Source organism: Cricetulus griseus, chromosome X (assembly GCF_003668045.3).
Source record: "Cricetulus griseus strain 17A/GY chromosome X, alternate assembly CriGri-PICRH-1.0, whole genome shotgun sequence".
Classification (NCBI taxonomy): domain Eukaryota; kingdom Metazoa; phylum Chordata; class Mammalia; order Rodentia; family Cricetidae; genus Cricetulus; species Cricetulus griseus.
In genome coordinates this window covers 49,467,369-49,491,912 of record NC_048604.1, presented here as the reverse complement: position 1 = coordinate 49,491,912, position 24,544 = coordinate 49,467,369, and the positions used below count along the sequence as shown (strand labels likewise).

The window sequence follows — 24,544 nt, the reverse complement described above, 5'->3', positions numbered from 1 at the left end:
CCTATGCATAACTCAAGAGAGTATATACGCTTAAAAGGATATTTATGGAGTACATGAAAGAAAGCTATAAGAAAGAACCAGATAGCTATAATTTAATTTTTAGTGTTATAATTCAGATTCAGTAATTCAATAGCAGATGTAAAAATGAAATGAGAAAAAAATGAAGTGCCACCAGACTGACTAATCAGTCATTAAAAATGTCTGTGCTGGGAATTTACTTGTATAGAAAATGTTGCACTGTCATAAAAGACTCCTTAATTTATATTAGTGGACTAATATAATGACAGGCCCAAAAATACAACCTCAGCCTGAGGCCATTCAGTAGACAAGCATTCCTAACCATCTGCAGTGCTTAAATATTTTGGAGCACCAGGTACTGTCAGCAACAGTGAAAGTCACCCCCCCTCCCGCCTTCTCTTTTTAGGTAGGCTTGGTGCTACATAAATACTCATTACTGTTTTTGACTGTCGTGTGTGTGTGTGTGTGTGTGTGTGTGTGTGTGTGTGTGTGTGTGTGTGTGTGTGTGTGTGTGTGTGTGTGTTGTACATGTGTCCATGGAGACGATGACTTATGGGAATAGGTTTCCTGTTTCCACCTTGTTGGAAGCAGTCTCCTATTTCTGTTGCTTTGCAGCCTTCTTCAGGCTTATCTTACTTGCAGACTTCTGGCTTATATTGTGTGCAGACTTCTGAATGATTCTCCTGTCTTGCCATGGGTATTGTGGGGATTACAATCTGATGTGGGATTCTTGCTTTCTCATCTGGCTTTTTATGTGGCTTGCAGGAATTGAACTCAGATTGTCAAGCATGTGTGGCATACATTTTCCCCATTGAGCTATGTCATTGACTCCAGCTATTAATTTTTAAGATTACAGCAGTGTGTTCCTGGCAAGTAATCCAGCAGATAAGTCCATGATCATTGTTTTTTCAACACTTTTGTATCTGTTCAACATCTTTATAAAATTCTAGGAAGACAAAATATCTTTTAAATGTACCTAGGGACTATTGTACATGGTTTAGTCTCCAAAGATTCTCTTTAAATTTGAACTTCCCTATATTTCTAACAAACTGATTATTCCTTGATATAATTATCATTGCTTCCCAGATCTAAAATCCATGTATCTTGTGAAGTCTATGTACCAAAAAACGCAGATTACGTTTAGTTCCCTTGATTAGAAAGCATACTACTAATAAATTCAATCAGAGCACAGTAGGGATAAGAGGTAAGGGAGGTGTCTCCTTATTTTCTTAGATTTGGACTACACTATTTCATTCTTAGCAGCATGTATACAGTAGAAGTTTTATGCTGGGAGGTGAGCAATAGAGGGGAGAAGAATGGAATATACAAGGAATTTAATACCATAAGGAGGATGGAAAATACAAGAAAGTTAATACCATAAGAAGACTAGTTGAAGAAACAAGTTATAGCTTAACTAGATTGAGAATATGTAACCAATACTTTTCCTGAAAAATCAAGTGTAGACTTGATTACTGTTTCTACAAAACAGATTTAAGACTAATGGGTAAGAGTTTAAGTATGCTGAATTTGTTTATTTATTCAAAATGAATGATATAAATTGTCAAAAATATCCCAAACTAACCAAGCCACTTAGGTTGTAAAGAATACTGTGTTATGGATCCAGTATGTATATATCCTAGATTTCCTAGGTACCCTTTTGGTAACATACATGCACACATAACTCCAAAGCCAGGCCAAATTGGTTTATTAATGCCCCTGGAAACATTTGTTGAAAGAAGCCAGCAGGTAGGTGAAATGGGTATTCCCTCAAGTCAACTCTTCTAACATACTTTTGTTTGCTATGGAGGTAAAGAGTAACCATATAATTTGTAAAACCCAAGGTGAAAATGGCAATGTAGCCTGGAACTAAAAAATTATTTTCCAAAGTAGTAATGTGAAAACATTAAACAAATCCAGTGATCCTTTAAGCATGGGAACCCCAAGTGATGTGTATAGGTTTCATGCTCATGAAATGAGTAATGGAATGATGTTGAGACACTAGGCAGTGAACTGTAGTTGTAAAGCTATGGCCAGTTCAGTAACTTAACCCTGTACTATTTTCTTTTTTCCTTTTATACTCTCACTTCCAAAAATGCTAATAAATACCTCAATAAAATACTAATAAGCAAACTGTATCATAAGCTCTGTTTCTCGGGGACTTCGACTTTGTAAACTACCTTTTTCCGATTTCCCTTTAATATCACTGCTAAGTCAAAGTCAAAATGATTTCCCCCAGTGTAAAGAAAAATGTGTAATGCTACAAATGCTTGCATTTGCATGTAAGGTAGAATTAGGTTATTATGTCTCAAGTATTTTACCCTTATATTCAGTTACAATATTAATAATTCATTACAAATGTAGTACAGAGGAACTAATAAAGGTTTCTATTATTTTTCATCCTTTGACCTTTTCCATAATTTCCCATTGTCTATGTTTAGTCCTGCATCCTTCCATCTTATGTGTATTTATAGAAAGGTTTCAATCCTGCACTTTTTTATAGCTGCATAATAGTTGATATACTAACTGCATAATAGTTGATATACTACATGATTATCATATGTAGCATATGCTACCATTTTATTTATATAAATGAGCATGAAAGTATGGCTAGTATAATTAATACATGTGTAAGACATGGGAACCTTCAAAAATAAAGAGCTGTGTAGAGGTGTCATTTGGACAATCTGATACTAATAGAATGGCAGGGGCAATGTATCAGGACTTTCAAAGAATCTGATAGGCGATTTGTGTAACAATCCTTCCTCCCACGTGTGAAGTATCACTCTTCTCAAATGAAAATCTTCAGGAGAAAAGAGAGGGACCTTTCTAGATACCGTGACCTGTTTGGGGGAAGAAGAATTCTACATTCTATGGGCAAGCTGCATTAGAAAGAGGAAAGTTAGATTCAGTAACTGAAGATGTCAGAATAGGAGATCAAAGAGTGGTTGTTTCTTAGGCCTTTCAATCTCCTGACGCCAAAATACTCAGCATGCCAGAAATATTAGTTCTGAACCCCAGCCACAGCTCAAGATTTAATAAAATCATAAGACAAATTAAGGAGCAATATAGAAGGTGACAATGAAATTGTAGAGAATTTAGAGAACAAATCTGAACAAATTTTTGTAGAATTGAAAATCTGACATGTAAAATTGGTAAGGGCACTTCTGAAAATATTTTTTACTAAAAATTCAGTAAGAAAACAGGTTAAGAAAATTTTGTAAATTTATTCTGATTTTTTATGGCATGGGAGCTTTCTTACGAAAATATCCCAAGCCTCATCATTGCGTTGTAGTTGATTTGGTGAAGAATGGAGAAATGGAAATAAATGTGAAATGAGGAAGAAGAAATATGTCTATGTTCAGTGTAGTACATTGTGAGTGGAGGCCTATATCACCACTAGTTTGTCTACACACACACACACACACACACACACACACACACACACACACACACCCTATCTTCTTGTAACCCAAGTGACTCAACAACCAGTCAATTTTACATCTTTTGTTTTTCCAGTCATCATTTAGGATGGGAAAAGAGAAACATTTTGAATAGTTCGGGAGACCACAGAGAAAGAAAACAAATGATAAAAATTCAGTTTTAAAATCAGAATGATTTGCTTCGAAGTAAACTCATCCTTTAAGAGCAGTAATTGCTGCAGCATTAGCAAAGGTTTTGCAAGGCAGAACAGTAGTTCTCCAATTTCTCCAATAAAGAATACTTTCCAGCTTGTCAGATCTAAACAAATGGAACTGTATTGGACAGGGCCATTTATACTGACAGATTAATAGAAAAAATAATCTTCAGTGTTAGTATTTGATTTTCAGTCTCTTGAACTTCCATGTATATTAAGTTGATTTCTCCTTGTTGAATTATAAAGGTAAGCTTGTCAGGGTGATGAATTTGGATCAGAATAATCTGACTGAAATTTGCCAGAGGGTTGATTTAGTCAGTCTCTTAAATTTTTCATTGTGATGCTAGTATATCTCTAAAATAGATAAAATTCACCGAAATAGAAACTGTGTTTTTCTATTTGTGTTTCATAGTCCTTAATGAAAACACTGTTTCAGAAATATGGATTTAAAAACCAGTGTAACCCTTCCCTTGTCTCCTCAACTGGAATTTCATCTGATTCTGTTGGTATTGATAGAAGTGTCTGTGTATGCAATTCAAAGTCATATAATAATGTAGTAGAAAATAGTAATAAGGTTTTTTTTTCTTTCTTATTTTTTTAACACACCCCAGGAATGACAGCACCATGAGAGATCTTGAAAGTGTACATGTATTTAGGAGCAGTTTTGATACAACACTTTAAATTATTAGTTGTCAATGAGAGAAAAGGAGAAGAGCAGAGAGTATTAGGGGTAATTAAACAGCTAATGATTGTGTCTGAAGACATGCTGAAGCTTTGTGTGTATATATTTGTAGGTTCATATTATATTCACTAGGGTTTGTTCTAAACTCAACATCTGTAGCAACAGTTATTTTACATGACTCTATTGAGTATGAAATCTTAAAGATGGGAATTTGTACCATAGTTGTTGGTTCATAAAACTCAGGGTTTTCAAAAAAAAGCAAACATTTTATCCTTTTATATAATTTAACCTCTCATCATTTATATAACCAAGGACATGCATTAATAATATAAGATCTCTTTGAACCTTAGTTTCTCTTTAATCTTCAATTTAGATTTTAAAGAATGAAATATTAGGTGTTCATCAATAAATTTAAATAGGAATGGGTTCATCTGAACTAATGGCTGAGTAAAACGATGACATTCCCATATTAAATATGATGATTTTGGTATATTACATTACACATTTTCATTTAATTCATAGAGAGTTGAATTTTTAAGAGCTGTAATTGAGAAAAATGTGAAAATGACTCCATGGAACAATTTTCCACATTAAAAAAATATTCAGTAGATACTGTTTTTGGTTATTTTGTGTAATACCCAGTGAAAGATTCTAAATATTTTGCACATTGTTCTGTAGTTTCAGCTCAAACTCTCAAGAGCAACCTTGTAGCAATGGAACAAAACATTCTTCATCTGGAGCGTGACATCAAGAATTTCCCAAAAGAAGACAGTCAACACGATAAGTTTGTGGAAAAGATGACGATATCCTTTATTTAAGAATTTGTTTGTGTGTTTTTCTGTGTAGCTATCTGTTCATCTATTCTAGACTCACTAGCCTACACCATTAGATGAATTTGTGTGTAAGGTGCTTTTATATTAGCAGCATAAATTTCATTTCACGATGTTTGAACCTGGTAATGTAAGCAAGGGAACAATTAGACAGAAAAGTTGCCATTTCTCAAAGATAAATTTTATTTGAAAGCCCACAAGATATGCAAGGTAAGTCTTAGGAAGTCTGATCATACCTGAAAGAACAAAGCAAATAATCCTCTTTTATAACCAAATGCTTAAGGATAGAGTCAATATAAGAAAATGATTCGGGGAGGAAGTGTTATAATTTTCTTTCTTTGGGTATATTCATGTGCATTTTCTGAGGGTATAAATGCATTTTGAGAAGCAATGAGAGAATATGTAATGTCAGTAGACTGAAATATAAATGTGTAGATATATGAATGGAAAGAGAAACAAATTGGTAAGTAGCTGATGTATAAAGAAAAGTAAATATTTCTTGCTACATAAACATTTAGGAAACTCATTTTGCATATAATATACTGATAAACTCTGTGTGTGTGTGTGTGTGTGTGTGTGTGTGTGTGTGTGTCTATGCGCATTTGAAAGGAGATTATGAGAAACTACATTTGTTTTGAATTGTGTTAATGTCCAAGCTGTTGTCTGAAGATAAACTACATTCAGAACTGATTTTTTTTTCTATTCTGGGTTTTCGGAAGTAAAAGCCATATCCTCCTCCTCTGGGTTTAAATAAGTATCTTGAACTGCAGATTGATTCACTAGTTTATATCTCTAGAGGGAATAAATAGTGCAATTTCTTTATCAGATAATAAGTAAATTCCTTCAACAACTGTATGGAAGTCACCTTCTTCCAAGGTTAAACCTATCGCCTTTTTCTCCTCATGTGTTTCTTTCCTACCCAACTTAGACATTATGACACTGAACCTAAGAATTACTTAAGACCAGTACTTGATATTTATATAAAATGTCTTCCACTCTTAGTTTTTTTGCCTCATAAAATAATGCTATATAGTACTTTAGTGATGTTACATTTGTAAACAGGAATATTGGAAGAACAAGTTTGTGAGGCATTGCAAGCAGGCAGTCCTTGTCTATCCTTGGATTTTATAACTGGACACATTGAGACACCTAATATGAACCTTTCACTTCATTGGTGACTTGACTTATTTTTTTCACCTTTTCATGTTGACTCTTGTCATGGAATATTTTCTTTTACACTTGGCTTATGGCCACACAACAGCTTGCAACATTGAGTCTTTGCGGCTCATGTAGAAAGAAAAGAAAGAAAAAAAAACTAATTTCAAACCCTCATGAACTTCACCTGTTCTCCCTACTTTATTTCTCTTTTTATGCAGGTAATTAATCATTTTTAAATGAAATGTTCTTCATTTAAGTGGTACCAAAGTGTGACTATCTACAAGGGGATTAGAAAGTGTATGGAATTGTATAGGAGTGTGACTTTGCAGTTCATACCAAGAAAAATATGACAATTCATTACAGAAAAATAGAATATTATTCTGTTAAAACTATAAATTAATAAATTAGAATAATGAAATTATTGTTTAAATTAGTATTGTTCTGAAAAATCTCCACGAGTGCTTAGTGAGAATTTCACTCTCCTAGAAAGACGAATGCAAAATGCAAAATGACCACATGTATGCTGTATTTTGGATATTTTTAATACCTTTTGGCTAGTGAACAAAGAGTTGAAAAACATGGCTGACAGGGGAGATTAGAACCAAACTTGGGTCCTGTGGAATTTGTCTTCATCACTTAGCCATATTTCTGGCCTCTGGCCTCTGTTTTACAATGAATACTATGTTCCCATGTGTCATACAGGACTCTAGATGCTTCCTTCATCTGCCAATAGTTTTGTTTCAGATCACTGATGCTTTAAATTAAGTAAATATGACAGTACTTTATCTAACCAACTATAATCTATCTGTAAGAACTTGGAGTTACAAAACCGGTCAGGAACAGCACTTCCATGTCTATGACCTCCATAAATATCAAGAGCACTATGGATAACAGCAATGGCATGATGGTTACTGAACATATAGGTTGAATCTTCACTAGATGACCAGGTCAGGTTATGACAAACAGTTCTCATGTGTACCCTTACTCTTTCACAACATTAATTCAATGCTTATTATACCTAGATATTGTCAGGCCATTAAATTACTACAGTGCACACAACTGAGAACTCAACCATAATCTGATGGCAGCTTAGCATTTACATACTCTCTATATACTGTTCTTTAGCAAAGATTATATCAGATTTGTTAACCTCTATGTAGCTATCAATTAACTACCACCTACCACAATGTAGACACTCAGCAAATCTGTGTAACATCATTGGGAATTAGGGAATCCAAGCCCCTTATTTGACTTTCTCCATATAGAAGGATATTGTTAAGAAGTAGTAATCTTTCCTTATAATTATTTCTGAAAGATTATCCATATAAATTTTGTCAAGTATTTAAGTAATATTGAATCATTGTTTTAGGTTTGACATTTTTAAAAAGTATGATCAATTTTAGAATTTATGATCCATACATTCTAAAGTAATTGTTTTATTTTTTTAAGGTAGAAAAGTAGATAGTCCTCAAGGTACCAATATGGTGATTCAAGCTTGAAATCGCAATGGTTTTAGGGCAGTAGCAGGAGGATTACCATAAATTCCAGTCCAACCTGAGCTACATTGTAATGCATTGTCTCAAAAAATTAAAAGGAGTGTTCTCCTGTGAATGTAGTTACCCTACTTCTAGCTTCTTGAAGCCAGCAGCTTTATAACAAAGTATGTCACTTTTGTTTCTCCTTTTCTGTCTAATTTTTTTTTTTGTTTCTGAGTCAGAAAAAATAGTGTAGGGTAGAAAAAAATCTCTTTCTGTACCCATTGCACAATGCATGGCTTAACATGCCTATTAAAAGACAGATTAAGAAAGGAGCTATAAAGTTGATAAATGTGTTACCTGCTATAGGAGGTAGCCCTCAGAAAGAAAAGGCAAGGAGGGCTTTTTTTTTATAGATTTTTTTACATAGAAGTCCAAATCGAAGAAGAAAGGATGTAATCCAACTGTAATCAATTAGAGGGGTGAGAGATGATTTAGCAAGATGTTTGTTCAGATACCTCTTAGGTTCTCCACATGACATTCCTTACCTCTCTGAGTAGAGGGCAGGGAACAGGTCACATGTCTGAGGACTAGGGAAGACAAGGAGAATGATCTTTGTAGCTTCTTTATGGCCTGCTCCTGAGATGAAGAGTTAGGCAATTATAGTTTTTGTGACCTACTTCAGCAGGTTCTGCCTTCTGAGTTTACCTCAGTCTCCTTCGGTTTATAACACTCATTATTCCTCCTGCTATGGCCTGAATATTTGTGCCCAATCCATAGTTTCTTTTGACACATCATCTGCTGTGTATAAAGCAGTGGTGAATTTTGGAAGTGATTGATAAGATATAAGAATAACAACTCTTCTTTGATGTGTGAAATTTGTTCCTTATAAAAACAATACATGATCCCCTGGAAAAGGGAAAAGGGTCAAGATCCCCTGAGCAAATTGAGAGCACGGGAAGAGGGGCCGAAGGGAGCTAGGAGAATGAGAGGGGAAGAAGAGGAGGGATGCAGAGGACAAGAGGGAGCAGAAAGGTTGAGTCAGGGGAAGAATAGAAGATAACAAGAATGGAGATACCATAATAGATGGAGACATTTTAAGTTTACAGAGAAATCAGGCACTAGGGAAATGTCTGGAAATCTACAAAGATGACACCAGCTAACAATCTAAGCAACAGAGGAGAGGCTACCTTAATTTCCCTCCCCTTATAATGAGATCGATGACTGACTTATATGCCACCCGATAGCCCTTATCCAGCAGCGGGTGGCAGTAGAAGCGACACTCACAACTCATCACTGAACTGAACTGGAATTCAGATGCAGACAAGGACGAGTAAAGAACAAAGGAGTCCAGACAAAGCTGGTGAAACCCACAGAAACAACTGACCTGAATATCAGGGAACTCTTGCTCCCCAGACTGATAGCTGGGATACCAGTATGGGACTGATCCAGACACCAGGAACATGGATTTCATTGAGGAAACCTTGGAAATCTACAAGACCTCCTATAGAAGTTCAGTACTTATCCCTAGCATAGGTGTGGACTTTGGAATCCCATTCCACATACAGGAATACCCCCTGAGTCAAAACACACGGGGGTGGGCCTAGGCCCTATCCCAAAGATTATCACAGACTTTGGTGGCACCCTAAGGAAGGCCTCATCATCCAGGGGGAGCAGAAAGGATATATGATAGGTAGGGATTTAGTTGGGGGGGGGCTGGTAGGGGAGAATGGGAGGGAGAAGGGAATTTGGATTGCCATGTAAAACAATCTTGTTTCTAATTCAAATAAAAAAATCAGAAAAAAAACAATAGAGAACAAATAGATCTCAGACCCTTCCACACACACACACACACACACACACACACACACACACACACACACACACACACACACACACGCCAGTTTGCTCTTTGGGGCCTCTGCCATAGGAGGACACAACAATAAGGCACAATCAATTACCACTAGATATCAATTTCCTGGTGCCTTCATCCTGGATTCTCAGCCTCCAGAGCTATTATCTCAGATATTTTCATATAGAAGACAAAAATAACTTAAAGATACCACATTTGGAAGTAGAATATTCTACATGCCAAAACTGAGAGGAAAAAAATGAAATTAATTTTATCTGATTATAAAACATAGAGCCATGCATGGCATTCATGTCTGTAATCCTGGCACTTGGAAGGTGGAGGAAGGTTGATCTGAAAATCAAGGCCAGCCTAAATTGCATGAGTCTCCAAAAGAGAAAAATAGATTAAGCATACACATTTTTTGTAAATTTTTAATTTAAATTAGAAACAAGCTTGTTTTACATGTCAATCCCAGTTCCCTCTCCCTCCCCTCCTCCCCTGTCCCTCAATGCCCCCCTACCCCATCCCCTTTCTGCTTCCCAGGGAGGGTGAGGCCTTTCATGGGGGATCTTCAAAGTCTATCATATCTTTTGGAGCAGGGCCTAGACCCTCCCCTGTGTGTCTAGGCTGAGAGAGTATCCCTCTATGTGGAATGGACTCCCAATGTCCATTCGTGTACTAGGGATAAATACTGATCCACTACCAGAGACTCCATAGATTAACCAGATCTCCAAACTGACAGCCTCTTTCAGGGGTCTGGAACAGCATACACATTTTTATATAACCATAAAATTAAAAGACCATAGTCCGGGAAATATTTATTCTTCAATGCTAACATGCTCATCACAAACCTAGTCTTGGAAGTTTATTGGTGGTAGTTTTTGTGTTCTTGAGATAACTAGGGATGTAGCTCTAATCTGGGTGCATGTTAAGCAAGTCCTTTACTACCAAGCTGTACATCTATCTAGTCCTGAGACTAAATTAAAAGAAATAGCTTGCTAGGATTTTATCTATATTTCTCTTTTTCTTTTTTTTTAATCATTGAATAGTGGAATTTTGGTTTTTTTGTTTGTTTGGTTGGTTGGTTGGTTGCTTTTGAGGTTTTTGCTGTTGGGTTTTTTGCTGTTATTTTTTATTGGTAAACAATTATTTCATCCAATATATCCTACTCAGTCTTTTCCCTTCCCCCAACTCTTGCCAGATCCTCTCTACCTCACTAACCAAGCAAATCCATACCCTTTCTCTCTGTCTTCAAATTACAATAGACACAAACATGCACACACACACACACACACACACACACACACACACACACACACACACACACACAAATCCACAATATTGAAAACCAAATTATACAAGCAAAATACTAGTAAGACAAAAATGCTGGACAAAGCAACATGAGACAAAAGGTGTATAAAAATACCTTTGAGTTTGTTTTGTGTTGGCCCCTGAAGTAGGTAGGGTTAATATACCCAGTGAAATGACATTGGAGAAAATAAATTTTCTTTGGTAATCAGGTACCAATTGAAGATAGCTTCTTGATTGGGGACGGAAACCCATTAATAATTAATGTTATAATTAACTTTCATTGATTGACTGTTTACTATTTGTCAAATGACCTAATTTTATATAGTTGATATTTTGTAAAGCTCCTATTTATTAAGAGAGGAATAGCTTTTATCTCTACTGATAACTTCAATAACTCATAAAGATACTTTCCATAGTCCCACATTCTTAATTCATTTCAAAGGTCATCTCTCTTCATCTTTTAAAATTACCACGAGTTCTGTGTCTGTATTTGAGGTCTATTGGGGAAATTGGTGAGCTGAGGTTCAGAATCATATCCTGCTAACTGTTCTTTGAAAAGTAACCCTTACTTGAAAGATATGAGACAGTGCTATTAGAATGAATTCCTTGCCATCTTGGCCTTTTCTTCTAAGAGCCCTGTCATTAATATTATGTGTAACATTGCAACCTTGGCCAACACTGTAATTGTGAAAGACTTGGGTAATTTGTTTGTTTTTGTTTCTGTGTTTAGAAAAGAAAACCTAATAATCTTTGCTTACCTGTGATATGATTGATGGTTGACATCACTTGTAACCAAAGGCAGGTTAACAAGAGAAGAACATGAGAAATCTGTTTAACTGCTCTATGTGTCAAAGGAGCCTTCCAGACATGAAGGCTCCAGAGGAAATGTCCATTTGCATTTTGTCTGATAAAAGAAGTATCTAGTCCTAGAGAAAAATGTAACACAAGTAATGAAAATCCTGAGATGGGTATCGGGGTTCAAGCTGAAAATCAGAAAAGCAAAGCAGCCTTACCTTTACCTCAGGCCAAAATGGGTAATTCTGTCCCACGAATCCTCATAGTGCAATGCTCTCTATGTTTCTTCTGAGGCAAATACCTTCAGTTCCTGTCACCTCACATCTTATTTTCCTTTCTCCACACAACTGTATCACTCATGTTTCCACCTCTCTATTGCTGGGATTAAAGGCATGAACTCTGTTACTCTTTTAAACTGATTCACTCTTGTGTAGCCCAGGGTGGTCTTCGACTCACCAATATCCATCTGCCTCCACCTCCCAAGTCCTGGGATTAAAGATCTGTACCACAGCTGCCTGGCCTCTATGGCTTGCGACTGGCTTTGCATTCTGAACCCTCAGGCAAGTTTTGTCAAATCATAAATAATATATCACTACAGATAAAAGTGGTATGGACTGTTAATAATGTGGAGGGAGGGAAGGCTCAGCAGGATTCAACAAGATTCTTCTGTGTGTTACTGTGTGCCAGCCCCCACTCACCATACACCATGAAGCAAGACAGACAACTTTCACCTGTGTTGAAGGCAAAAGCTAGTAACCTTCCTTGATTTTAGGGGTTGAGGGAGGTAAACTTTACTTTCACTGATGGGTTTCCCTGGGGAAAGTCAGGAGAAAGTCTAAAAGACCTTGTTTCTGTGGCTTTCCTGTTTTCCTTCAGCTCACAATGGTTTGCTAAAGCATCCTGCTTTGTACTAATGTGTCTTGAGACCTGCTACATGCTTCTTGCCCACCAACCTGTTTGCTCTCAAAGGCCCTCTTTCCCTTTTCTTTCCTTCTCAGGCTCTCATGAAAGGGATTACTTTAGTTACTGTATCTGGCTTTTCCAGACAGTAAAGAAACTCACTCTTAAAGAGAGCTGTTTGTAATTTTAGTCAAACTGCTTTTTTTTTGTTGTTGATTTTTTTTGTCCATTTTGTTTTTTGAGACGGTGGCTGACTTTGTAACCCTGTCCTGCCTGAACCTCCCTCCATGGACCAGGCTGACCTTCTACTCAGAGACTGGCCTGCCTATGTCTCTGGTGTGTTGAGGATTAAAGCTGTGCACTACCATGCCCTTCTTTCTTCTCCTTTTAAGTGTGTGCTGTGGTCCATCTGTAACATCTCAAACTGTCTAACAAAGCACATTAATCACAGTGTTGACCTTACTGCTTATATTCTGTTGACAAATTTCTTACCACATTTACTCACAGAGATTTTTGTCAATGGCAAGGCTGTCTCTGGCCCAAAATCAGCTTAGCTTTTTGATTGACTGCTAACTAAATCATTTCCCCAACTGGAGGACAGAGAGTGACTGAGCAGCAGGAGCACCATTAACACATTGACAAGAAGAGCTGACAGAATGTTAATGACATTAACACCCTGTCAACTAACTATCAACACCTGGGATTTCCTCATAGTGTGAGGGAGAGTCATTTGAAGTACTTACAAATCAAGTTATTCAGGAAGCACATTGCCCTTTCCAGACAATTCAGAACAGATTTGGGGTCACCACAGCACTGCCGTTATGTTAATTTTTATTACACTATCCTCAATCAGAATATATTTAAATAGATGAAAATTTTGATACTATTCAGCCAGAGGTATCACATCATAGCTTTTCAGCACAAGCCAAGAATAGCTTTCAGTGGGATGACAAGCCATTCTTTTTAAAGAAAATGTCATATGGAATTGACAAAACAAAAACAAAGAACACGACTTTTTCCCTCCCTCTCTTTCCTCTTTTCTAACGAATGTTGTAGCCGGAGACATTTGCTGTCTTTCACAGAAAAACTGAGAATTTCAGGCTATGTTGTAGAAAGTGTTACCACATCTGACTCTGTCCTTACCCTTTATGCCTTACTGGTCTCCAAACTTAAAAAGTTAGGAAATTCAAAATAATCCTTTTGTCTCATTTAACGGCTTGGATAGGAAGGAGTATGGAATTTTTATTTCTTTTAAGGGTAGAGGGGGAGACCCATGGATATAATGTTTACATTGAAAAGAAAATTGTTTCCAAAATCCAAAATAGTTGATCATTGCTTCTTTTCAAATAAAGACACTTTGGGTGGGTGGGAGGGGGTTATTAATTTTCAAACCTGTTGGATGTGCCTATTTAACATATCAAAGCAGACCTGGCCTCCAGGTTCTTCCTGTATTCTTCAGTTCCTACCTGTAATAGGATATCTTATCTGTGGCCTGCAGCATCATGTCAATGCTCAAAGTGATTCTGATTCTGTAGCACTTCTTTTTTTTTTTCATTCAGATTTTTAGAGTAGAAATGATTATTCTCCTTCCCCCCTTCCCCCTCTCTCTTGGTGTGTGTGTGTGTGTGTGTGTGTGTGTGTGTGTGTGTGTGTGTGTGTGTGTGTGTGCGTGTGTGTTATACAGTTATGCCAGCCTTAAGCAATCGCCAAGGCAAATCCTGTAAGTGAAGTACTATTATTAGGCTTCTTTTAATTAAACTCGTTTAAATATGAGAAGACTAGAAGGGATCAACCATGCAGTTGAATCATAGAAGTGGTAACATATGGTAATGAGGATTTTGATCCAAATTTTGGTCTTTCAGATATCAAGACACATGTTTCTAACCATGATGTTACACCACCCTTGAGTTCAGAGAGGTTCATAAATCCGAGATGAATTCCACATGTATTCCCTGTGAAACTGTTTTATTGCCTTCTTGCAGTCTCTCTCAAGTGGGAAAAATGTTCTTTTTGAAAAGATGGTAAACTAATTTAAAAATTAGCTGCTCACTTACACCATCTCCTCCAGAAAGCCCTTCCTAATCATAGCAATCAAAATTAATTTCCTTGTCCCTTGTGTTCTCATAATATTTTAATACTTTGATGATCTTGCTTACTCATTTGCCTGTACTCTTGTTTATGTACATGCCAGTTTTGCACACCGGCTCATAAGCACCTTTAAGATGTGCATCCTTTTCATCATTAAGTATTTGGCAACAAGTCTGGCGTGATGTTTTCTAGAAAGGTAAGTGCTTCATAAATGTTTTTGTTTTGTTTTGTAAAATATATTATAGTTCAGTGTATAAAGATATGAAACTTTACGTTCAGGCAAGAAAATAGAGAACATTAGGTTGTTATTATAGAATGGCCCCAGTTTATCCAAAGAAATGACCCTATTACCTATCTAATGTTAGATTTACTATGTTTTGTTTTTAATGTGCCTGTATTAATAATTATGTCTTAGCCAACATGTCTATTAAAATTGCTGTCTAAGGAACTCTTCGAATGGAGCCTATGCTTGAGCCGTATGCTCAAGACTTATCTGTTTGATGAGCCTTGCTGAAATTACACTGGGCATGAACTCCATTATTCAAAGATTGTCCAGGGAATTTGATAGACATTTGGGGCATGATAGTAATGGCAAAAAAGAGAATGTATCACTGGTTAAAGGATACATAAACCCTTTCAAGCCACAGGAGACTTGTCTGGGAAATCATATTTTCCAGAACATGAAATGGGTCTTGATTTGTCTGAAAGAGTTAATGTTCCCTCAACCTGCCAATTTCTCATCATTCTTCCCGTCAGAAGCTACATTTTAAGAGATTAAAAACTTGTCTATAGGATTCATTAATATTAAGTGGAAATAATAGAAAGAGCTTGTAAAAATACTCTAAATTGGCTATTTTATGTATATAATTTACATGTATTAAAGTATGCACATATCTATTCATAGACACAAAGATGAGCCATTTTTATATTTACAAAATAAGTTGGATATAATAGGAGATATAGGAAAATTTTAGTTTGACATTAATTTAAAATGACTAAAATATCAATTATTGATGACATTTGTGTTAAGTTAAATACACAGTTTTATGGGTAATAATAGTAATATTCGTATATCTATTTATATATACTCTTACAGAAAACTCTCAGACATATACTACTTTTGTATTGTAAAAAGACAAATCAGTATGTTTCCCCATAGGAAACAACTGTTCAGTTATTGGTGTATCATTTCCTGATATACCTTAGGTAATGTATGGCAAATTAAAGTTTTTGTTGAATACTCTCTGTTATTTTCTTTTATCTTAAACTTTATGACACAGGTAGTAAATTCATCTTATTAGGTGATGATTAAAAAACAAATGACATTAAATATAACCCCAGAGCAGTTGGCTGCCCTAGTAATATTTGTGCCACTATTGCACACATGGTCATATCTTGCCATGCTGGTCATTATTGCAATTCACAGATTTTGTATCCTGCTTAAATAGCACCTTCAATGATTGTGAAATCTAGCCAGCAGGAAGAAAGCCTCCTGATCAGAAACAACTTGATTTCTACCTGTCCATTGACCAATGTGTGTGCTATCTTCAGCTATCAGGTTTTGCTGACAAGTTATCTGTTAGATAAGCAAGAACAATAAGAATTGCCTATCTTGTTTGAGGACTTTCTTTGGGATACCCCTAATCAATAACTTGAAAGCAGATATCCCACAACTGTAACTGGGCTTTTTATTTGGCATTCTATGGCTTCTAAGGAAAAAAATGTCTGTGTAGAATTACTCCAATTAAAGAGAGAGAGAGAGAGAGAGAGAGAGAGAGAGAGAGAGAGAGAGAGAGAGAGAGACTTTTAAAATGGTTGGTTTCCTTACATTTTAAACCAAGAATACATTAAGTTATGGATAAGAAAGTAAGAGTGGATATGGGAAGAGTTAAGGAGAAGAGTTGGGGTGAATATGATCATGATATAAAAGTCTCAAAGAACTAATAAAATACTTAGTTAAATAAATTTCAGCTGGGAATATGGCTTAGTGGATAAGTACTCTTGCTATAGAATCATTAGGACCTGAGTTGAAATTCCAGAACCCGTGTAAAAGCCCATATATAACCATGTACACCTCTAACCCTAGCACTGTGCCCGATGGATACAGTAGAATCACTGGGGATTTCTGGCCAGCAGTGTAGCTTCTGGCTCAAAGGTTCTGCCTCAAGGGATAAGGTGGAGAGTCATAGAGCAAGATACCTGACATCTCTGACTTCTGTGTGTGCACACACACATCATACACACATATGCACACATACAAATAAGTAAAAGTTTAAATACAAATGTAAGAAGCAAGGGAATATATTTAGTACTGACACTGTTTTATTGCAAAAATAAGAAGATAAGTTATTACATTGTGCAAATGCATTTATGGTGCTAGAAATGAAAATACACCATTTATCATGGCTTATCCTATGAAATGTTGATTATATATATATATATATATATATATATATATATATATATATATTATATGTGTGTGTGTGTGTGTACATATATGTGGGTCACCCTGACCATGCCTCCTGGGTCTCGCTGCAAGTATACCTGGCCAGGCTCCATAGGGTGTGGACAGGATGGTGTGAGTGTAGCTTAAGAGTCGGGGACACACATGGGAAAGCTGTCTTCTCGCTACTGTGTCCGCTTGCTCTGCTTTCCTGCTGGTTGGCTTGGTGAACTGTATATAGAATGTTTCAGAACTTGTGAAGATTACATATTAGTTACTGATTTAAGGGTACGAGTGGATAAACAGTGAAAATTTGAATAGGATTTTAGGCAAGCTTTCTAGAGGTCAGCAGTTAGAGGAAGAACTGGAACTATACAATTAATGTTGCTGAGCAGATACCTAGATTCATTTGTCATGGGCCTGACCCAGAACATAAAGCATCTATTTATATTTTGAACACAATTGGAAAAATGGATCTGTCCATCCTAGTAAAAAAAAAAAAAAAAAAAAAAAACAAGTCCCTATATCAGGCAAAGATCATCCCTCCAAACAAATAGACAGTTGACCCCATCATCTGGTCTCTATACACTTCAAATGTATGCACCTGCATATACATGTACGTATATTCTTACACAGACATATACACAAAACAAACATAAATTAATCAATGAGACTTTAAATGATGCTTTTTAAAATTGAAAATTTGTTTAGAAATGCCATTTATCATTCTTCCCTATAATCTTATTAATGAGAAATAAATTATTTTCCTTAAGGAATTGTTTGGAGTCAAGGTCTTGGGGGTTGTTTGTGGCAGTTTTTGTTTTGTTTTGTTTTGTTTTGTTTTGAGACACTCTCTTGTGTCTTACAGGCTGACCCCCCCCCCTTGCTATACCTGTCAAATGTTAAAATTACAGAAAAATGCAACCATGCTGGGCTGTCAGACCTCATTCTAGTTATGTTTTATTCATTTTTTAAAAAAATAAATTCTGAGTTTGCTTTTTCCTATTTTACAATAATCCAAAAGAAAAAAAGGTGCATTCCTCCGAATGTAGAAAATGCATGGAAGAAGCAAGATATTCATATGGTGTCCAGATCTTCAGTCTTAAAATAATCTCTACCCATTCCCTTTAGTAAAAAAGTGTCAACTATTTGAATTTGATTAGTTTTCTCTTCTATATGAAAAATAATATTCTAAATTCTATTGTACCTTTAAAATGAGATTATGTTTTCTACTTTCAAGACATCGTGCAGTGTAAAACTGGTAGCAAAAACTAATACAGGAATGCCAGTTACTTTTTATATGACAAAATATATGATAAACACAACTTAAGGAAAGAAGCGTTCATTTTCACTCACAATTTTGAGGATGTAGTTCATCATGGATGTTAATGCAGAGGCAAATGTTCTTATCAAACCAGTATTCAAGAAAAAAAAGGAGATGGATACTTGTGCTCAGCTTCTCTTCTCTTTTTAATTCAGTCCAGGACTCTAGCCCCTGGTATTAGGTCACCAGTATTTGTGGTGGGTCTTTCTACTCTAGTTATCCCAGTCTTGGTGATCTCTACTGGTATGCTTATAGCCTTGCCTACTTGGTGTCTCTAAATAGCATCAAATTTACAATCAATATTAACAGTGTAGTGTAAAAGTACAATAGCCATTTTAAATATTCCTTACCACATTTTTTTAAGTTGGTTATATAGCATCCAAGCTTTGAGCACAGTTGAGAATTAACACTGAAACTTGTTTATATGGCTGGAAATATACTATCAAACCAACCGAGAGACTCAAATGAGCAGCTCTGTATGGAAATACATTCCAAAAACAAATGAAACTGAAAATTATCTTTTGTTCTGAATTAACTATCTCCTTTGTTACACATAATTAAGAATTTGGTATACTAACTATTCTCCAAGTTCAAAAATACATCTTTTCCATGCTTCTACTAATCAAGCAGCATATATTTATTAAGTAGCTATAGCAGTTCCTTGCAATATGCTATATACCACAGAACTGGAGCAGGTGAAGCAACTGCAAAGCACTCTGTAGGCTGTGACAGAGCTTAACACGAAGTTAAGTGCAAATGAGACTAAAAGCATAGTGTGTGAGTTTAATTATATGCCATTTTTAAAAATGGTGAAGTGTTAATAAGCAGAGGATATTGTACTTTTAAACCACTTCGATGAAGAAATAAAATGCTAAGCTTATTGGCATATTGTCTGCCTGAAAGAAATGTTTACTATGTTGACTTGTGTGATCCTCTCTTGGATTCTCAGATCAGGCACGTAGTAAGACATACTGTAGTTTTGTTTAATGAGCCAAAGCATGATTTGCCCTCTAGTGACATATTAAGGTCATAGTTAAAAATATTTTCCTATGATTCCTCATAGATCACACAAAATATGATTCTGATACACTTGGCAATTCATTTAATATTAGTTGTTAGTTGAATAAACCAAAGCTCATTACAACTCCCAATTAAAAAAGATTTGGGGGTGTGAGGTTATGACCCAATGTATGTGAAGTTCTGGGTTTAATCATCACCACAGGCATGGGGTGTGTTGCATTCCCAACTTAATTACATTGAAGAACTCAGAATTTAAGATTTGAAGTGAACAATCAACTTATAAATATATCAATAGCTTTGTTCAATCTTGGAATCCCCATTTTATGAGGTTTAATAGTTTAAACTCATTGAGTTTGTTAAAAATGATGAATTGGTTAAACATATTGAAGTACTATATGATGAGGCATATGTTAGGTCATCTAAAAAATCTGCATAAGCATTCATAGATTAGTACATAATTGACACATAGATTTTGCCTTCTGCTCTATTTCATTTCCCTTATGCACACATGTATTTAGTTATTCTTGTAATGCCTGCATATGCCTCATGTACAAAGCATAAGAAATTTGAGTTAAACTTAAAGATGACATGCATATTTCCTCTCCAAATCTTACATTAGAAAGCAAAGTCAACAATATATAGGATAATGTCATAATAAATTCAGATAGCCAATAGGCAATTCATTCAACTTAGTAATGAAACCTAGTTGATCCACAGAATTTTTCTCTCTATATAGTGCCATATACATGGTTGTAGTAACAGTTCAGAGCAGGGGAAGATCCTTTTGAGTGAAGATTTAGAAGAAGCTTCTAGGGGAAGGGTATAGTCCAAACACATCAAAGCCTCTGTCAATTAAAAAAAAAAAGTGTTCAAAAAGTCAAGTTGACCATGTGGCTATGAGAAGTGACAACTTTTACTAGCAGAGTGACAATTTTTACTAGCAGAGAGTAACAGCTAAGTTTCAAATGATTGAGAATACTGGTCTAAAGAGTTCCATCCATATTTGTCAGGTTGTCATTGCTGTTCTTCTCTGTTTCCATCTATGAGGTGGTGTTTCCACATGCCAACTAGGTGGTCCAAGTAAGTCAGAACTATTCCAGTATTAGAAAGTTGCAGATACACAAGTGTGTGTGTGTGTGTGTGTGTGTGTGTGTGTGTGTGTGTGTGTGTGTGTGTGTTGTGTGTTGGGGACAGAAGAAACAGAAGAATATCTCATTCCTTTCAACAATATATCCTATTTCCTTATAGTTTTTAGTGTAATGCATCTATGACTATCTTTGCTTGCACAGCTTAGGAAAACTATACTATCAAGTCTACTCTGAAATGTTCTGTAATGAAACCATCAGATAAACTGTGTTTTACAAACCAAAACAATTGCCAATGCATCTTTGACTCTCACACCAAAATCAACACAGAATACTTTTGTGTTTCCTTATATTCACACAGGGATTTCTCCATTCTAAGCAGAAAGCAATTCTGCACCAGCAATGCTGACATACAGTAGTGAACAACAACAATGTGATCCTTACTCTGGAGTCATTAACTTATTGAAGAATGAAATAAACATTAGACAAATGCATATGCCTGTATGGCAGAAAATGTAGAATAAATTCATAAAGAAAGCCACTTCCATCAACCAGGTTTCTCCCCAAGAAGTTAATCTTTGAGCTGAGAGGTGAAATATGGATAAGAATTAATCCAGTTTATCAGAGTGGTACACTCCTATAATTTAAACCACTAGGGAGACAGAGGCAGGAGGAGTCACAGGCCTGTCTGGGGTACAGTTATTGTTTAGCATGACTGAGGTTCTTGGTTCGATGACCAGCACCTAGTGGAAAAAGCTTCACTGAACAACCAGACACTAGCTGCTGCTTGTTGCAGATACTTAAAATGTTTGGCAGTTTTGAGTCTCAACAGTTAGATATTAAGTAGAAGTTCCAGTGCATATAGTTTCTTGTTCATGGTCTTACTAGATTTAAATTTCTAGTGGAATTTTAAAGTTGGAGGTCTAAATCTCTCAAGTTGAGCCAACTACTGAAGACATTCTTTGTTTGAGAAAGTCCACTGACATCTCCCTCCACCCCAAGTTGCTTTTACTATTACCTCTGTATTGAGTGTGGGTATTTATGAAAAACTATGTCAGATTCGTTGGAAAACCTGAAGCAGTACTAACCCTGTAGGAGCTGGAATTTTCCAGTTAAAGAGGTTAGTATAGATCTAGTTATTTATCCAGACTGAACTCTGTAGCCACCTGAGATTTGCCTAGTACTAGTTTACATAGAGCTTAACTATAATGGTTTCCTCTTTCAACATTTACTTTTTGATTTAAACAGCTTAATGGAGGACTATAAAAACACTGGATCAGTCTTTCCAAATAAAAATGAAATGCAGTTGTCATGGGTTAGTCATACTAGAGACATCAACTCTGCTACCTGTGTGCAGTTTAGTTATTAAAATGATGACTTTTTTAATACCAGAAGATTTGGTTTTAGATTGCAAGGGCATGGCTTTGAGTTTTCAATTTGTTAAAGTGTGCCAACTGTTTTGATTGGTGATAGAATTAGGTTTGAGATAAAAGACTGATGAGATTTGCATTATTGATACTTTTTTAAAAGATTTAATTTAATTAGGATGTGTATGACTGCTGTGTGGGTATGTGTACATTCATGCAGGTCAGGATAAGGAATATGACCATGTCTGAAAACTTCAAAAAGTCAGGATTTAGGAATAAACCATGTGGCATCACTAAGTGTGTGTGTGACTTCTGTTGTCTCACACTGCTTTCAATATGTGAGTTCCTTGAAATGCACTGCTTAAAACAAACCAAACAAAAACAAATAAGCATGATCCTAATGGAACAAATAAGGCTAGTTGTTTTATTTTTTAAAAAAACATTTGTTTTTCTAATGAAACTGTGTGTGTGGGGGGGATTGTGTACATCTCTGGTAATGTGCTTGCCTGGGTTCCACCTCTGATGCCACACATGTATACACACACACACACACACACACACACACACACACACACACACACACACACACACACGTGTTGAATCATTCTCAGTGACTTTTGTTCACTTTTCAAACAATATTATTTGGTTACCTATGAACCAAAAATTATGCTCCAGGCTTGAGATCTAATGTGGAATACTTTAAAGTGTTTGCCCTGAGGATTTTATAATAAAATGCTATATATTTTTTCCTTTTTAAAATATTTTATTTCCAAAGATTTCTTTCAAGCATTTTGTGGAATTTTATGCATATGCATTTCCCATTCCCCTGTATCTCTTTTCATACACCTTGCTGCTTGTGTACTTGACCCATATATCCTCTAGATTAAAATAAAAATCCTTCTACAACTTGGAAAGAACAAATACTGGCTGTTTTCTTCATTTCTTTTCTCTAGATTTTTTTCTCTGGCTGGGATCTGTTGGCAGCATTTATTTTTATAATGGACCTTGAAAGTGTGAGTTTCATTCACTCTCAATTTGGACAGTATTATCTTTATGTGCAGTTCCTGAGAATTAGTGCAATGACTGTCATCATCCTTGTTGGAACATTGCCAGGACATCTGGCAAAGATTTCTAATATATAAAGCAAGCTATGCTATCTCCATCTGAACGAATGGTTCTTTGGTGGCTAGATACCCTATAACATCTACACTCATGCAATTCTCTGCCGTGATCAATTTTTTTCTAAGTGGAGTGAGAAAAAAGAAAATTTAGAAAGAAATACAGGGCCCATCCTTTATCTTGATAAAGCATTCACATTTCGGTGAAGTATAAAACCAAAAATATGATTATAAATACGGCCTTTTATGTTTTCCTGTTGGTAGGCATTTTCTTTCACCAGCACATGCTTTTAATTGCCAAATCCATTTCGGCTTTACTTTAAAGAAAAATTACTGCAGTTTGCTGCATCTGACAGTTGTGACAGGCTAATTCTTTGAGCTGAAACAGTGTACATGAAATGTGATTTCTCTTGGTTTCCTGAAGTATAGCAGATCTTATTTCTTACGTCCTTTACTGTAGTTAAGATTCCATGGCACAGAAAAGACTTCTTGTTTTGAGGTTTCAAAGTATAGCTAATTTACAAAAATAAGCTTTCCAATATCTGCTATCAGTCCAAGAATTTATGTGTTTCACCAGAAACATGCACATACAAAGGAACTGATTCTCTTACACAGGATGCTGCCACTCAGATAGAATGTAGAGTTGATTTGTATTATAAATTAACTCACCAATTATCGATGGTTCCATCTGACTTGTACGCATTAAGAATCTGCAGTTTCCGAGTTATCAATAATAAGAATGCTGTGTATGAAATGTAATGGGGTGCGTCAGCTGAATCCGAGTTAAATATTGCAGTAAATGTTGCTCAGCTTTGCCATCAGCAGTGTCACACACTCTTTCTGCATAATATTTTAATTCATTAAACATGTCTTTTTTTCTATAAGAAAAGAAAAAATGCAACTTACTCTCTTTATGATGAAAGACCTGTAAGAACAAGCCTCTAACCATCAGCCTTTTTCGTGTCCTTAGTCTTAGTATAACTTTTGGGGACTTTGTGCCCTCGTTAAAATGAACAGTAACAGTCTTTAGAAATAAGAACATGCTCATCTCCAAGTCTCACTGCTAAGAAATCCCATTAATTTCTCATACTAGAAATAAATTTGGCCCTGAAATAATATTTCTGAAACCTTTTTCTCAGAAGCAATGATTAAATAAAATAAGGACTTGATTTTACTAAATGGAATCGAAACCTCACAGTGTGTCAATTCCTGCTTATTGAAGAAGATAGTTCCTGGTGTATAAAGTAAGTACTCCATATGCATAGCATATAACATAGAAAACTTGAACCCTGTTGCTATCCTTTTGTATGTTAGTACCATGGGGCTTAGAAGACTTAAGTAGAAGCACACTGCCCGAAGTTGACCTCCATGAAGTTTCTCTGCCTGGGAAGATCTGTTTCAAAATGCCACCCTCCACAACCAAAGAAAGTAAGCTCTTTGCTCC

The 24,544-nt window shown here is 35.8% G+C and overlaps 1 protein-coding gene and 1 long non-coding RNA gene across 13 annotated transcripts in view; both read left to right on the top strand.

Annotated features, from left to right (window-relative positions):
* The window catches only part of LOC100768845 (protein diaphanous homolog 2), a 735,817-nt gene that overhangs the window by 446,396 nt on the left and 264,877 nt on the right, over positions 1 to 24,544 (top strand). For all 8 annotated transcript variants that reach the window (XM_027433000.2, XM_027432999.2, XM_027433003.2 and 5 more), the window contains one exon: positions 5,013 to 5,137. In XM_027433000.2, the coding sequence (XP_027288801.1) occupies positions 5,013 to 5,137 (125 nt within the window). The remainder of the gene's footprint in view (positions 1 to 5,012; positions 5,138 to 24,544) is intronic.
* The window catches only part of LOC113830907, a 61,243-nt gene continuing 47,005 nt past the window's right edge, over positions 10,307 to 24,544 (top strand). For 3 of the 5 annotated variants that reach the window (XR_004771501.1, XR_004771502.1, XR_003488405.2), the window contains exons 1-2: positions 10,307 to 14,939; positions 24,415 to 24,528. This is a non-coding gene — a long non-coding RNA (uncharacterized LOC113830907). The remainder of the gene's footprint in view (positions 14,940 to 24,414; positions 24,529 to 24,544) is intronic. The other 2 variants (XR_004771503.1, XR_004771504.1) reach the window with 1 other exon arrangement.